Below are 16,099 nucleotides of genomic sequence, written 5' to 3'. Positions count from 1 at the left end.
AAGTAGGTAACACCAACAACCAAACTAAGGCCCTCAAAAAGAAAGACGCGATCAAGGATGGGGAGGAAGGAACAGCTGATGAAAGCAAGACCGGCGCGACATCCAGTCAACGACGAATAAAGAAAGGTTAGTGTTGACACCTTGCCTGTTACTTTTTTATGACATACTGATGGTCTTACCACCCATCACAGCCAAGGCCAAAGCACGTCGCAAGGCCAATTCAAAAGCACAGGATGCTTTAGCGGAGGGGATTACAGAAACCAAACCCGGTGAGTTTTTCACAATCATTTTCTTTTAGTTGTTGCTCGTGGCTCACATGCTTGTTACATGTTTGTTGTGCAACAGTTGTTCCGAAAAAAGGTTGGAAGGGTTGGGAGCTTGTGCCCATTGACCCTGCCGAAACGGGAGTCATTAGCCCAGAGTCGGCGGTTAGTGGTACTAGAAGGAAGTCTAAGCGTAGGAAAACTTAGAATTCAACATTGGTGATATCATTCCCTAGCTTTTGGGGAGATGTACAAAGTAAAAGAAAAAAAGACACAAAATAGTTTCAAGATATTTCCGTTTATATCAATTCAGTACCCTCCTCCACCTGCTTCCTCTTAATGGTTTAGATATTTCCGTCTATAATAATATCACATCTCCTCTTAGTTCCCCTTCTTAGTTCCTCTTCGTAATAGAAATACATTCTGTGTCGATCGATTGGACAAGACTTGTACCTTTCGGTGAAAGCAAACAAGACTTTGCTTGTACCTACAAACCAGGAGGTAGGGTTTGCGCGCGCCTTCCACCTAGCCCACCCAAATGGAGTGATCTCATGAGTATTGTAGAAGGAAAAAGCCAAATGTAATACACTCACGAGACATGTTTGGCAACGCTTGAGCACCTATGTTCCCAGGAATGCTTGGCCCTGGACTGGGCTCTTGACTGGCCACCGTGGCTATCGAAGGATTGGTTATCAGCCATCCTGTGTGAATGGCTGATAACTGATGAAATGATAAACTTACACGTCCCTTCTACAGTAAAAGAATGGAAGGACTCTTGAGTCATGTTTGGGCCTTCGTGATTGTTGGTTGAACCTTCACGACTGGTTGAACCTTCACGGCTGTTGTTGGTGTTGGACTCGTCATGAGTGGGCTCTGTGGCTCCTCCGCTACCCTCGGTGGCAGCTTGACTTGCCATTGAGGCTAATTGCAGGCGTCACGATTGGAATTCCGTTAGGTAAGGAGAGAGAGGAAGGCGCTTACCAGCAGCTTGCTCCTCGATGGCGTCAAGGAGATCGAGATCGTCAGAAGACAATGTGATTGGCGCTTCAATCGCTGTTTAATCATCGCAAGTAAGCCCCAGTCTAATGTTTCCAACGTAGGTAGGAGAGTTCATTCAACTGACCTTCTTCGAAAGCTTGGGCAGCTTGGGCAGCCTCGGCAGCTTGGGCAGCTTGGGCAGCTTGGGCAGCTTGGGCAGCTTGGGCAGCTTGGGCAGCTTGGGCAGCTTGGGCAGCTTGGGCAGCGAGAGCAGCTTCGGCAGCTTGGGCAGCTTGGGTAGCGAGAGCAGCGTCGGTCATGCGTAACATGTCCACGGTGTAAGTCTTTCCATTGCTCGCTCGACGCCAAGTGTCGAAATGGGGGTAACATGTCCACGGTGTAAGTCTTTCCATTGCTCGCTCGACGCCAAGTGTCGAAATGGGGTTGACGAGGGAACGGGTTGGTGCTGATGCATCCAGTGGTGATGCGACTGTGGCCGAGCTCGCCACAGCGAAAGCATTGGTCCAATCCGTCATGGATGCCTGGATGGGATCTTGCGGTGATGATCCAAGGAAAGATTTCGGACTTGGAGCGGGGTGATAAGCTGTTAAACCAGGCGAGCTCTTCAGGTGTGGGGTTTAACCACCACCTAGGACGGATTGCCATGATGTTGTTAATGTTTATGATGGAGGAGATGGGGATTGGATGTTCACTAAGGTAATGTGGAATGGAGAACGTTGATTAAGAACGACTTGGAATGATCTGAAGGAGTCTTCTCGAACAAGTCTTCCCGTTAGGATATTGTGTCTTAATGATATCATAACGTTCTTGATATCCTAAGTCCAACTCCTTTGACTTTTGGTTTGGTCATATTATGCTCGGAATAAGAGCTGTAAAATTCAATATTACCCTCGTGAGAAATATATTTGCAGACACCCTTTTTTACGGAACAAAACGTCTGTGATGGATGCTCTGCAAATTTGCATAATAAAGGCACTTTATTGACTTTTACGCATCTTTTTTCCTTACAGACATTAACGTCTGCAAAAACTTCGAAATAAGAATCGCAAAATTCGACTTTGGACACCCACCGCAGAATTTTGCAGTCGATATCATACATCCATTTTCCCTTGCGATCATTCCTCCTTTGAGAATGTCTGTAAAAATCAACTTTCTCCGGGAGAAAGTTGATTTTTACAGACATCACGATTTACAGACATTATTGTCTGTAAATCGTAGTCTGTAAAAATCTCGGGCCCCATTTGTCATTGGAGTCTGAAACTGAAATCATCAAGGGATTTCCATCAAAAGTTGTTGATAGACTACCCTTACTCGAGTCGCTCAGGGTCCGTCGCTACTCAAAATCTGGAAATCAAGAGATCATCCGTGACAGTTCCTTTGGATTCAATTTGTCCAAACTCAAATATTTATCACGGCTGGACATAGGGTTTAATGAAGATATAAATGAAAATTGGTGTCTCTACAATTGGCCAAAAACAATCACAGATCTTCACATTTACAATCATGGTGATTTGTTGCCAAGTTTGGCGCTCAAAATTATCCATCACATCTCACCTCACCTGACAAAGCTCAATCTCAGCTTGGATGCCATCGAGGAAGATGATCCTAGTGGGAGTCCTCGTTGTCCTTTATATCTTCCATCTTTGACTCACCTGACACTTGACAGTGGGGACGCACACTTACTGACCAGTTTCCGAGAGTGTAAATCTTTATGCTATCTTGAGTGGACCTACTGGACAATAGAGTATTGTAGGTCACTAAATAGGCTTCTGTTTGAAGGCACATGGCCTCATCTCAAAAAACTGTGTCTTCGTGGTTGTCCGGGACCCGATCTTGACCCTCACGATCCAGAAGTTGAGGATCAAATACTTTTATTGAAGAATCATTGTGAACAAGTCAATGTCAAAGCCACCATATACCCTTATTATGATGATTATGATTTTGACATGGTGAGTGAGTTCGATCTTCATTTACCGTGTTGTGATCTTTTCTGATTCAAAATTCACTCTATTTTTCTATTCACCTAGCCTGACTCTTCTGATACTTGAATTCCCTTTTTGTGTATGTACCAACAAACCTGAGTCAATGAAAACCTGCATGAACTTGACGATGTTACTTTTATCTGTGATGTATAAATTTGCAATGTTCTTGATTTCCTATTTGGGAAAAATGTCAGTTTTCCTGGACCATTTTCCAAGGGGGCAGATGAACTTTAGGGTCCCATTACACCCATCCCAAATCAGAACCTCTCCACTTTTGTTCAATTTGTCTAGAAACTTTACTTCCTTCACCAATCTTGGTTCTTTTTCTACTCTCTATTGTTTCCCCATCTCAACATCATATAACAGTACAGAGCAGCTTGATGAGATAAATCACAATCACCCTGTCATCAACTTTTTTCATCAATAGATCTATACAACCAATGATCTTTCTATCTCAGAGAGTTTGAAAACATTATTCCATTCCATCTTGTAACCACAAAGATTCATTTATTTGCATTGTACTGTCTAGGACGCAAGGAGAAACAAAGAATGCTGCCTCAAATTAAATTTTGCACCTTGCCAAGGCATGATATTTGTTTTGGAAAGATCATCTCAACAAACAGTAGAGCTTGACCATCATCACCAACACCCTGAGGACATTAAGAGGCACTTGATTGACAGTAACACAACCTTTTGATCCAAAGAATGTTTCAAATTCTACTGATTACATATCTAATGTGGCTGTTGATTCCACAGCTTCAGGTTTATACCCAATTGTAATTGGCTAGAGAAACGGGTACCTAATAAGATAGTGCTTGACATTCATCACTCTTCTCCAACACACAGGTATGCAGACCTGGTAAACTAATCTAAGTTTTATGGAGGAAAGATGAGACAAGAATTAAAATGATGAGCTTATAAGAAAAGGCTTGAGTGATCTATAGGATTCTTTATAGCAATAATATTAGTACTAATACTGATTAAGAGGTAATAGAAAGCTTACTCTCTTTCCAGTAGACGAGGAAAGAGAGATTAGGATGGGAGGAAGGGATAACATATATATCTCAGTAACTTCAACACAAAATGTTGGGAAAGATCAGCGCTAATGTTGATTGGGAAAAATAACAACAAACAACAAACATTGGACAACATAATGTTAGATCACTCATAGACAAGATAAATATAATAAAGAAACCATGTCATCTCTTTCCACCTTTCACACTTAATTACATTCTTGACATTGGTCTTGATTGTCCTTCAACACCGATCACATTTGTATCAGGTTATGAACCATCCAAGACTTTTTCATAAAAGCAGATCTCAAGCTCTCATGTTATCAAAAGAGATTTTGCAAACTGTTCTCATGCTTATGAGTCGTCCTCTTTAGCGTGGTTGCTCAGTTTTATTGTTCTCGCTGTTCACTGCGCCCTGAACAAATATTGAAAGCTCAGATGGGTAAACAACTTGACTGATTTGAGGTGTTTGTTGGAAATCACCTCTCCACCTTTTTATAGTTTAGTAGGTAGGTTTAACTACCTCCTCAATCTTGTGATGTGTGTGATTGAGAAACATTCATTGGTTCACTGAGGACCTGTGATAGCCTGTGATCCAGCCTGTAGGAATAATTTTTTCAATTGAGTAGAAATAAAGGATCCGGAATGGATTCTGTGTTGAATCCATTTTTCTCAAATCCATTCCGGATTCTTTATTTCTGCTCAATTGAAAAAATTGTACAGAAAATTAGTGCGGCTATTGGCTCAGAATCACTGCCTCAGGATGGTAGCAACATTGCCAACACCACGGCACAAGCATATCTCTTTCTGACGGACTGCCTTAGGCTTGTCACTCCTTCATGATTGCACACCCCAAAAGAAACCACCTTTGATGCATAAGGTTTCAGAGATTATCACATCACAGAAATCATAGAAATGCACTTGTTCTTTTTTTATACAGCCAATTTGGAAAATTCATCTGATTCATGTAGTGTGTAACACTCCCCATCTACCAATTTCCCAAGGATTGTAAGCTTCTTATACCAAGAAAGGCTCTATGTGATATCAATTCACTCAAAGTCATCTTGCTGTTCTTAGAAATATTGCACTTGTTAATTAAACTGGTTATAATTTGACATAGACTACTCTAGGCCAAGTCATATTGTTTTTTTGTATATACTCCAAATTATCCAATATCTGCAAGAATTGATCTTTGATAGCAATTTTGACTTTCAAATCTACCCAAGAAGGTATTTCAAGAAGATATTTACCCAAATGATAACAATATCTCGAGTTGATTGGATATGTGTAAATTGAAGAGAGGTTGAAGATTGAAGCAAGGATCATATAATTCCAATTTGCCAGGCTCTCCAATCCTGTGAATGTTATTGAAAGATTTGAAGCTTTCAATCATTTTATTTGGATCTTCAGACAATTCTCAATGTGCTTCTGTGTACAGTGTTACCAGTTCTGTGTATTTCATGTTCTTTCTGAACATGTTCTTTATCATTGAAGAAGTAGACTACACCCAAGGACTCCCAGATCAACACTTTTATGACAATGTTGATTTTTGAAAAAATGACTTTTTGTTATTTTGGTTGACTTTACCTGGTGAGTATCACAGCCAGCATATTTGGCTTGGAGGCAAAAAGTCAAGGAGTCCTTGGATTTTGACTCCAAGTGAAGCTCCATGCAAGGATACAATCCGAGGCAAGGGTCAGGGCCAAAATTTGCCTCAGAGGTATCCCTCAGATACCCTTTTCCTTGAGGCGCCATCTGAGAACTCCTCCGACGTTTGCCTCCAAGCCAAATATGCCGGGAGTGTATATCATGAGTCAATATGTGCTTGATAGCCAGTGTTATTCTCCACTGTTTGAAAAAAATTGATGACCAACCTATCCTAATTCTTTGAATGTGAGCTTTCCCAACTGAATGATAAAGGATTATTTATTAGGGGAAAATAGAAGTCATTGTGCATCAATGAGCTTTGAGAGCTCACAATTTTTGAGTGATGAGCTTGATAATCTAAAAATTCTCATTGAAAATGAGAGTGATCATCAAGTGATGTGGGTGGGTTTTAATTCAAGAGTGATATCTTGGCTAGGACTGATTTATGAGGTTGACAATCACATACTTGGCAGCATACCAAAACACTTGATGATGGTATGACACAATGACTAACCGCTTTTTAATTGATTGTATTCCAAGTGCATTACCTGGCCCAAATCCTCTTGAGTTGAGCACAATTATGTAATCAAAATTCCTTCAAAAAGGTTTAAGGAACCTTGATAATTTTACTCTTACAGAGTTCATGAATAAGTGGATAAAACTGTTTATGAAGAGTTTGTTGAACTGATTGGACTGAGCTTTTGATTTGGGAATTCAGGCAGAAATATGGGCTATGAACACTTGATTTTGGGACCTTGTATCAACTTTTGACATGGTTGATTGATCATCAAACCTGTACCTCAAATAAAAAGGCCATATCTTACATCTGCCTTCATTTGCATTTTACGGCATCATAAGGAATCATTTTGATGTAGTGTACATAAGCAATGAGGAGAAGGTCTTGCATCTATTTCAATGTCAAGTATGGATCTCTGGATGACATGTGCCTTGAAGTTTCACACATAAATTTTTTTGGCTTTCAAATTTGGACAGCTGATCAAATTTTATTGGTCAGGATATGAAGATTGATTGATCAGCAATCATGCAAGGTATCACTGATCAGGGACATAATTTCAACTTTCCCTTCTTCAGAGCACAGATAGAAAATTCAAAATTGCATATGTGGAACTGAGAGTGGGCTGATTGATGCTGACCTTGGAATGTGATACCAGTTTAAATCAACCCTGAGTGAAGATTATGCACTTTGCATGGAATATTGATTCCACCTCGTCTTTGTAATTTATAGATGGCTTGATGGTTCCTGGTGCCTGCTTAATTCTGAACTAATATTCAGAAAGAAAGATTTTGAATGGGAGGATTACCTAAACCTTACATTGTTTTATTCTCATCTTGGACAAATCATCCACAACTTATCAACAAATCAACCTCAATCCTTGATCTGCTTGACATTTTTCTTGCAAAAACAAAACCTGCTTACAATACAAAGCACTCTATTTAATCTCATCATTAAGCTCTTGAACTTTCCTCTCTCCCTTTATCCTGCCTATTTGTAGACCCATTCCATCTTTGTTTCTTGATAACACTATTATTTTAAAAGTATGGCTGACATCAAGGCTGCCATTATACTATACTATGCTATACTGTGACTATACTCAGTATAGTATAGTTCAACTATACTGTACTTGAACCATACTTGCTATAGTATAGTACAACTAAACTCATCTATACTATACTATACTGTGCAGTATAGTTGAACATGCTGATGGAAAACTTGTGAACCCCTGATCCATGTATAGTTGATCAATTGATACTATACTGAGTACAGTTGAGAAAAGTATAGTTTCAACTATACTATACTGAGTATAGTATAGTACAATTTAATTATGGAAACGACTCAGGCCACACTCATCTTTGCTACGGGAACACTTCACGTGACTTGGCTACACATACATACAAGTATTCCGTATTAGAATTTTGGTATTAACCACTCTACATGTAACCGTGCATTTTCTTTTCTTTGACAATCAAAGGATTGGGAAACAAGCCGGAAGAGTGAGGTGGAAAAGGGATGATTTAAATGTAATCGTTGAACAGTCATGTTTGATCAGGTTGGATCATGATTGCTCAATGCATTTTATATCGAGTTGGTTACAATGATTTGTTTCTGTGATGCGAGACAGTAGGTAACAAGAGACCTTGAGGAAGGTTATTGGAAAGTCAATTTGAGTTGGATGGTATGGGAGTGAGGCAGGGAATCAAACACTTAGTCAAGACCACTGATTAGTTTGCTGAGTTTTTCACATCACCCCAGGATTTCTCAGGAATAGAAGAATGTAAAGATTTAGACTGGATCCAAGTGATCATATGATTGTTTTTAATTGCACATGTTCACGGGGGCCTCTTCGAGGGCGCGGAAAATGCGCTCGTGAGGGGCTTTGTTAAGCTTACATAGTGAAACACAAGTTCATATCTTGAGTAAGTAGTTGGTAAACAGTAAAAATAAAGCTTGGGGTCGATTTGCAGACTCCTTCAATTTAAGTCAATGGTGATTGTGAGCATAATCCAGCATTATTACGCTGATGAACTTCCAGATTAGATTCTTCAAGAGTTTGTAATTGTTATTCAAGCATTTCAGCTTCCATGAAATAATCATGTCAAGCATTCATTGTATGTCCAATTGATGTTTTAGAGATTGTGTTGGTGGTAATGGCTGTGTTGGTTTTCCCTGGATTATTGATCTGGAACGTGAATTTGAAGGCTAGTAAATACATGTATGTAGTATGTGTAGCCAAGTCACGTGAAGTGTGGCCGTAGCAAAGATGAGTGTGGCCCGAGTAGTTTCCTTTAATTATAATATACCCAACTATACTCATATCAGTATAGTATAGTGGCACCCTTGCTGACATTCATTTGCATCACAATCATTCCATACCAAATTGACTCTCATCATAACCTCCAGTTTGCTAACAAAAAATTCAATATGAACTTTGCACATTCATTTCTATTCCCCGCCTCTCAAACCGCTGCAACTATGTCTCCACCAAGCAGAGAGAACACCCCTGTCTCTTTAGTCTGCTCAACCACACCCAATCATGCAGCAGGGATCAACTATTGAAAAAAAATCCTCAACTGTGAGTACTAACTGTTGTCAAGACTAGGGTGCATTGATCCAAGAGTTGATGGTTTTTGTATATAATCTTCAACAGGTACATCTACCTCCTCCACCCACATACCACTTGGTAGACTGGCAGATGAGCACGCCTCCCCCCAAACCAAGTGGGATCCGTGCCAGTACTAGCTCTGCCGGACTTTCCAAGTCTCCAAATGATACCCGTTGACGTCGCGGTGATAGTATTGCCCAATCAATGAGTCGATTATTTCACCTTGATCACAAAGATGATGACAACGGGAACGTTATGGAATTTTAGTGCTGTGGCAAGGCTCCACCTATGCCTCCATGCCAAGCGGGATGGCTGGGGACCCTTGATCTCAAAGAACCCATCGCAACTCATGTCAAAGTGAAGGCCGGTATCCCCCTTGCCAGCAAAACTTCCAAATTCCCTGACAGTGTGGGTGTGTTAGGCAGCCCATGGTTCCCCAGCAACAATTGCGGCCAGTCCATGATTTCACCGTTTGGAGGATCACCACCACCTCTTGCTTCCTTGGGCTTGTCCCCAGATTTTGCTGCAGTCTCCCTGGCATCTCCAAGCTATATCCGTGATTTTCACACCACACTTGGTTCTCCCAGATCCTACTTGGCCTCAAACTGTGCCATTCAATCTGTACACTTCACTCCGCCTCAAAAAACTATGGTGAAGAGTTTTGGTGGACCAAATGCTGGCCCAACTTGGCAACAGAAGATCTCTATTGATAGCATCTCTGCTCCAATAATGAAGGATCTAAAGACCAGTGCAAGGAGTGCACCTAAAAGCCGACATTGAAAGTCTTAAGGCTATCAATTATACTTCAAAGTATACTTTGGAAGCTCAGGTTGTTTTAGATATAGTTTGTTGTACTTTTCATTGGCCTTCATTTTCTTTAAGCTTGTATCATTTTTATTCTAGTTATTACATCTCTCAATATCTATCCAGTGGATCAGTTACAAGTTATTTGTAGCATTATTTATCTTGACCTAAAATAGACTTGTTGTATCTGTTTCACTTTTGCATTAATTTGTCTTGCTTTGGTTTGTAGTTTTAGTCTACTTGATCAATCAACAATATGGAATCCAAATAAGAGCTGTGTGCATTCCTTGTGGGTTTTTGATCAAATCTGTTGTTCTTAGCAATCAAAAGCAATGTGCACTAGCTACCCAACCTAGGATTCAGCCACCTTGGAATTCCTACATTTTACCTTTGACTGGAGTAGGTCACAAGAAAGATGTCCCTTGATCATGATCATGTTTGCCAATCTATCACAGTTGAATAAATACCTTTGGAAGACTTGGTTTCTTACAAAAGAGAGTCAAATCATCAACGTCAATCCAGGTCAATCCCCGTTTGAGTAAATATGGCCCCATAAGTGACAGGTCAATGGCCTCAAAACAAGATATTGGCCCAATGGACCGATGCTACTTCCTAAACTCAAAATTAGCTCATGAGGTTCCCTTCCACCTTCACCTCTTCATACTTGTGTCTATCAAATGCACCTGCTACCTAATTGCCCTTGGTATAAAAAAGGAATTTTTAGGACTAAGAAGTGAATACGGTCGAGGCCCCGGCCGTTGCCCTGGCCCTTCTGTGTGATTTTGTGTTCTCTGTGCTCCAATGAGGGCGAGTTGGATTTGTTCCGTCTTCGCGGCAAATATCATGAAGGATGGTGGCATTATAACGTGTATAAATTGTTGAATTGTGCCATGTTTTTAAGGCCATGCGTGGCATAGGCCATGGCCCTGGCCACGCCCCGGCCACGCCCTGGGCCACAAAAAAGTCACCGGGTGTGAGCGTGATCTGTATGGAACTTCACAGGTGCCGTTGTGCCTTTGGGCACCTGTGACATTCAATAGTCTACACAAAGTTACCCTAGAGCATAGCATTGATGTGTATGTCATTGCAAAAGCTGATCATACCTGAATTATTGGACCAGTGTATGAAGACAGTAACACTTTGCCTCTCTCACCTCACAAGGGCTGAGGAGATATCTGAATCCCTAATCACTTTGCGCACATCCAAGGCCACATAAGTGAATAACAGGGAGCCTCAAAAGGACGAGTACCCAAAGCCATATGTTAGGAGCCAATGACTGCTCTTAGTATTTCATGATTTAGAGAGAATGAGGCATGCTGTTTTTCCACATCTCGCATGTGAAAAGCACTTATTAGTGCAGAAAGTATTCCCAGTAGCCACCTCTTTGAAAGAGGCAAATTATGTGGCTTTTTTTTGACAGTATCACCCAAGGCACCATTCTATCCTCAATCAACGGGCAGAAAACTTTGAAGAAGATATCCAGCTTCAACCAGGTATCTTGGTGCAAGAGAAGACTGGAAATTGATACAGAGCCCATAGCTTAACAAGGTGTGATAGAGACTTTCACAAAGCAAGGTTCTCGCTATCTTTGAGATACTCACAATACTCACAATACAATGGCTATAAAAACGATGACAATAAAATAAATTTCAATTCCAATTCCTAATTTTAATAAACCCCAATCCTAATTTCAATTCCTAATTTTAATGAATCCCAATCCTAATGTCAATTCCTGATTTTAATAAATCCCAATCCTGATTCCAATTCCTAATTTTAATAAATCCCAATCCTAATTCCAAATCCAAATCCTAATTTTGAAAAATATGAAACCACCATTACATAACATGTTCATCAAATATTCCATCACATGAAGGATCAATCAAGAGATTTGGCATATTCAGAAGAGTGAGCACTGCGGGTTGAATGGGTGGGCCGCGAGAAAATTAAGAAAAAGGCTTAGTCAGTCTCTTTCCTTTCAAAATGATTAGAAACGATTTCAAAAAAAAAGTATACCGATATCTTACCTTGCGCCCAAACATTCTCTTGCCTTTGGGTTTATCCCTTCATTCTTCCTCGGGCTCCTCCACAATGGTGTAGAGCACTCTGTAGCGTTGTGCAGATAACAATTCGCTCTACAAATTGAAAGGGAAAAGTGGTACAAGAGAAATAAGTAACTAATGCGAGAAGATTGATAACTGAATGAAAGACGATTGATAATCGGAATTTGGGAACACATACCAATGGTTTCAAGGAAGTTTTTCGGGGGCAAACTTTCTTGATAGTGCTCTTGATGATAAGGTTTGGTGTTCGATGAGGGGATTTGACACTACCATCGGGGTTCATGAGCAAAGGTGGGCCGGAGTAGATGAAACGAGGTCTTGGTGCAATGTGAGAGGGGTTGGAAGTCTTGAATAATTCAAAGTGGAAAGATGTCAAGGAAGAGAAAGAGAAGATTGGAAAAGGATATGTCAACAAGAGAAAAGAAGATTGATCCAGATAAGTGAATGGGTTAACAGCACATACCATAGAATTATCACCAGCTGCGCCAGAAAGAACGCTTAAAGATGTGGATCTTCTTCTGATGCGAAGGGGGCGTTCGAGAGTCGGGGATGGTAAAGGTTCCTCAAGGTTAAAGATGGATAGTCTAGCAGGGGAGAGACCACCAAATTCTAATTCCAAGGGGCTTCGCTCGCTACCGGAAGCGGCGCCCTTGAAAGGTAAAAGAAACAAGAGTCAGGAAGTGAAAATGGAAAGGATGAAAGGATTAGAGGGGGTCGAAAAGTGAGCGAAAGAAACCAGTGCTCACTGAATTGACATTGTTGACATTGTTAGTGAACACTTTCTTGACTCTACAATTCTTGAGATCGAGGGCAGGAGGACGCATTGTGATCAAGACGAGTCTTTGAAGTGAAGAAAGAGGTTGTGAGAGGGATTTAGGGATGGGATTTGAAATGAGGCGGAAGGAACTGAAGGTGGAGTTCGTAATCGGTGTGGTGTGTTGTGGAAAGCTCTCTGAGTAAAGAATACAATCACTACGATCTAAATAATGACCAGGATCAGCATCACCTTGGTCGCATTTTTAATGTCGACTGAACATTTACGATAATGCTAATACATTATTTTACCCTTTGTACTCAAAATAATAAATCAGAAGCTGTACGTAATTTCTTCTTCTCGCCGCATCGCCTATTACATTATTTTATTGTAGGGAAATGCGTGCCCATTACCTTACAACTTCACTCGATGACCCCGAAAATGTATACATTGAGGTGCGTCCGCCGTCCCAGAGTTTCCATACGTGGATTCATACACATTTGGTGATTGTGAAGGTCTGCTTTCTTTAACTTGCCCGCATATTGGGTGCTGATGACTTCCAAATTCACAATAATATGAGTGAATAGCGGAATTCGTTTGGAAGCAAGCTTTCTAATTCTTATCAACCATCCTCAGCTGCAATTTATCGTTGCTCTGGGACAATGTACTCTTTGACCAAAGGTTTAATAAGAGCTCTAGCAAATCATAGCGTAGTGCCCATCTTTGATATTCTCAAGAAGACTTCATAGGTCATTTGTCAACCTCCCTTTAGAGCTTTCCTTTCACTTGTTTCATCTTTCCCACAGAGATGTGGGATCAAGACAGTTTTGATCTGCTCCGGATGATCCAGATGTCACAGATACTCCACATATCGATTGGATCGGTGTGATAGACCTTTTACAATCGACATCTATACTAGTCGATGTCATCATGCGTTGTCTACGCCTCTGAGAATCTTACAAGGAACGATGGCCGGGAGTCTAATCTTCTAAATGTCATCTCAAAAAAATCCTTGATTGTGGGAGTTGCGCTCCGAATCCATGCTCACATTTAGGTCTTGAAGCCATGTTCTGGTTGAGTGTTTTGATACAATAGACCTTTTATGATCGGCAGCTAGAGTCTCATGAAGTACTGTTCAAACCTTTAAGCACCTTACAAAGTTCATGATCACCAGAAGGGTTATCTTCTTGATCGCCTCTCAAGACACCAATCGGTTGAGGAAGTCTGGATCGAACCTCATCCTCGAATTTAGCTTTCCAGGCCAGGTTTTGATTTAGTGGATCGATACTACGCGTACACCTAGGAGCATCAAAGTATACGATGACCAAAAGTCTTATCTTCTTGATGGATTCTATATGCAACGATTGGTTCGGCAACTGAGTCTCGAAGTTCATTCTCGAATTCAAGTCTCGAGATCATGGTCTGATTTTCAGCTTCAAGTTGATCAAGCGAATTGACATTTCATATCTTTGATGGATTCCATGCGTACAAGATGCTTGTGCTTGGTGCTCCCAAAACGAAGCGTGACAGCAATGTTTTGGCGGGGTAGCTAGCCTCTCAATCATCTATGTCCCCAAACATACATTCCAGCAGGATTCAGGAAGATGTCAAAGTCGGCTGACGAATCGCGGCCCAATATCTTTTGACAAACAAAAGCCCTTAAGGCAGATAATGCTTGGAACCAAGCATGATCTGATCCATAGGTATACCAAATCGACTTCGGAAGCTGTAAGGATAACAGTCTTCGGCTTCGATGTGATACGATCATCCCATGGGCTTTCAGTCTTTGGTCAGACAACACGACATCTAGTTTCAGCTTCAAATGACAGGTGTTCGATTATTTTGATTGGATGAGATGATCTTGAAGAAAAAAATACGAGTCGGCGAGAGGATGAGAAGAACCGATACATCTCCTCAGCCTGCGAGTGTGACCACCTTGAAGGCAGCTTGGCTAATATTTGAGAGTTTTGCTTGGTGTGGCAGTTTTTGACCGCTTAAATGACTCAAATGGACAAGTCCACTCCACTATTTCAAAAATTGAAATTCCATTCACTCCCTTCACGGTTACTCTTAGCCTTCACCTTTGCAAAAACAAATCTTCCGGTTATTTCTTCATGGGACATCATTTTTTTTTCAATCGGGTTCTATAATTAAGTTCGGTTTTCATCATTCTGCACTTTGAATGTTGAAATATCATCATGACTACATAGAGATATTTTTGATCCATAAAAACTTTCATAACAACAAACTATCCATCCTAGATGATTTCCGAAGATATCCATTATTTGAGCTTTCTCCAGATATACATGAAGAAAAAACTGTTTTTTTGTTACAAGATTACAAACCCAGCATTGATTGAAGTTTTCACTGTACTAAACATATACGAATAACTTTAAATAAATTCATAACCATACAACAAAGCATGCAAAAAAAAACAGGGAACCTATACATTTAAAAAAGAATACATAATCAAAACAATTTAATAAAGTAAAATAATCTCCAAATTTCAATGATATATGCAAACCCCCAGCTCTCCACTGGCACCCCACCTCAAACAAAAAAACCCAACAACCAAATCTTAATCTTGAATTAATTTCCATCTATAAGCATACAAAACTTTTCCAAACACTAAAGATTCTTTAATCCAATCTAAATCTACCAAGTTTTGAAAATCATTTTCATTTTCATTTGGATCAATTTCTAATTCATCTTCAATTAATATATAATCAATTTTCTTCGTTCTTAATCTTGATCTTCTTTCTTGTTTAAATTTTTCAATCGTTTTAAATTTAATATCTTTAACTCCTAAACAACATAATATCCACCAAACATTATTATACCACTACATATAATCCATGTTCCCCCGCCAAAAAAACAAAATGATTAGTTTTCAATAAAAAATAAAGGTCAAGAATTCCAAAAACTTACGATTTTATTACTTTTTTTCACTAAACAATAAAACGTTTTATCGTGAAATAATTTCAATGGATGTTGTTGTTGTTGTTGATGTTGAGATTGATAAAGATTTTGATTTTCAAAACTATCAAGAATAGATTCTAAATCAAATTGAGATTTTTGAAAAATTTCAACTTGATTTCCAAAACAAAACGTTTTTAAATGTTTAGAATAACCCGAACTTAAAAGATAAGATTTCCAATCTAAACAAGCACCCTACAAAATTCAAACAAACAAAAAACATTACGACATCAATTCAGAAAAAAAAGAAGAATAGAATCCTAAGAATAAACAAATTCACTTACTTCTTCACAAGAATCAATTACCCATTGATTAGAAACACATGGGATTCCTAATGCTAAAGCTAACCAATACTTTAAAGTTTTTACAGGTCCATCAGTTAAAAGTAAAATCACTTTTAATCGATCAAACTCATGAGTTTTCTTCACGATTTCAATCTTTCTATTCCCTTCGTCTTCATCTCCATCATCATCATCCTC

The 16,099-nt window shown here is 39.8% G+C and overlaps 3 protein-coding genes across 3 annotated transcripts; 1 reads left to right on the top strand and 2 right to left on the bottom strand.

Annotated features, from left to right (window-relative positions):
* Nucleotides 1–607: 607 nt before the first annotated feature.
* On the bottom strand, nt 608–1,777 carry MELLADRAFT_102152 (uncharacterized protein; the record flags this gene model as incomplete). Its single annotated transcript, XM_007404868.1, has 5 exons — nt 608–788; nt 857–983; nt 1,005–1,184; nt 1,245–1,316; nt 1,387–1,777. The coding sequence occupies 5 exons, from the start codon at nt 1,775–1,777 to the stop codon at nt 608–610; spliced, it is 951 nt and encodes a 316-aa protein (XP_007404930.1).
* A 7,537-nt stretch (nt 1,778–9,314) lies between these two features.
* Nucleotides 9,315–9,806, top strand: MELLADRAFT_90755 (uncharacterized protein; the record flags this gene model as incomplete). Its single annotated transcript, XM_007405380.1, has 1 exon — nt 9,315–9,806. The coding sequence occupies one exon, from the start codon at nt 9,315–9,317 to the stop codon at nt 9,804–9,806; it is 492 nt and encodes a 163-aa protein (XP_007405442.1).
* Nucleotides 9,807–12,004: 2,198 nt separating this feature from the next.
* MELLADRAFT_90754 (uncharacterized protein) lies at nt 12,005–12,714 on the bottom strand (the record flags this gene model as incomplete). The annotated part of the gene is made up of 4 exons (XM_007404867.1): nt 12,005–12,025; nt 12,069–12,236; nt 12,354–12,539; nt 12,637–12,714. 4 exons carry the CDS (start codon nt 12,712–12,714, stop codon nt 12,005–12,007), a joined length of 453 nt encoding a protein of 150 aa, XP_007404929.1.
* Nucleotides 12,715–16,099: the final 3,385 nt, after the last annotated feature.

The sequence above is a fragment of the Melampsora larici-populina genome, assembly GCF_000204055.1.
Source record: "Melampsora larici-populina 98AG31 unplaced genomic scaffold MELLAscaffold_3, whole genome shotgun sequence".
Taxonomy (NCBI): domain Eukaryota; kingdom Fungi; phylum Basidiomycota; class Pucciniomycetes; order Pucciniales; family Melampsoraceae; genus Melampsora; species Melampsora laricis-populina.
Note: the sequence above shows the minus strand (reverse complement) of the source record. Positions and strands in the feature narration are given on the sequence as shown.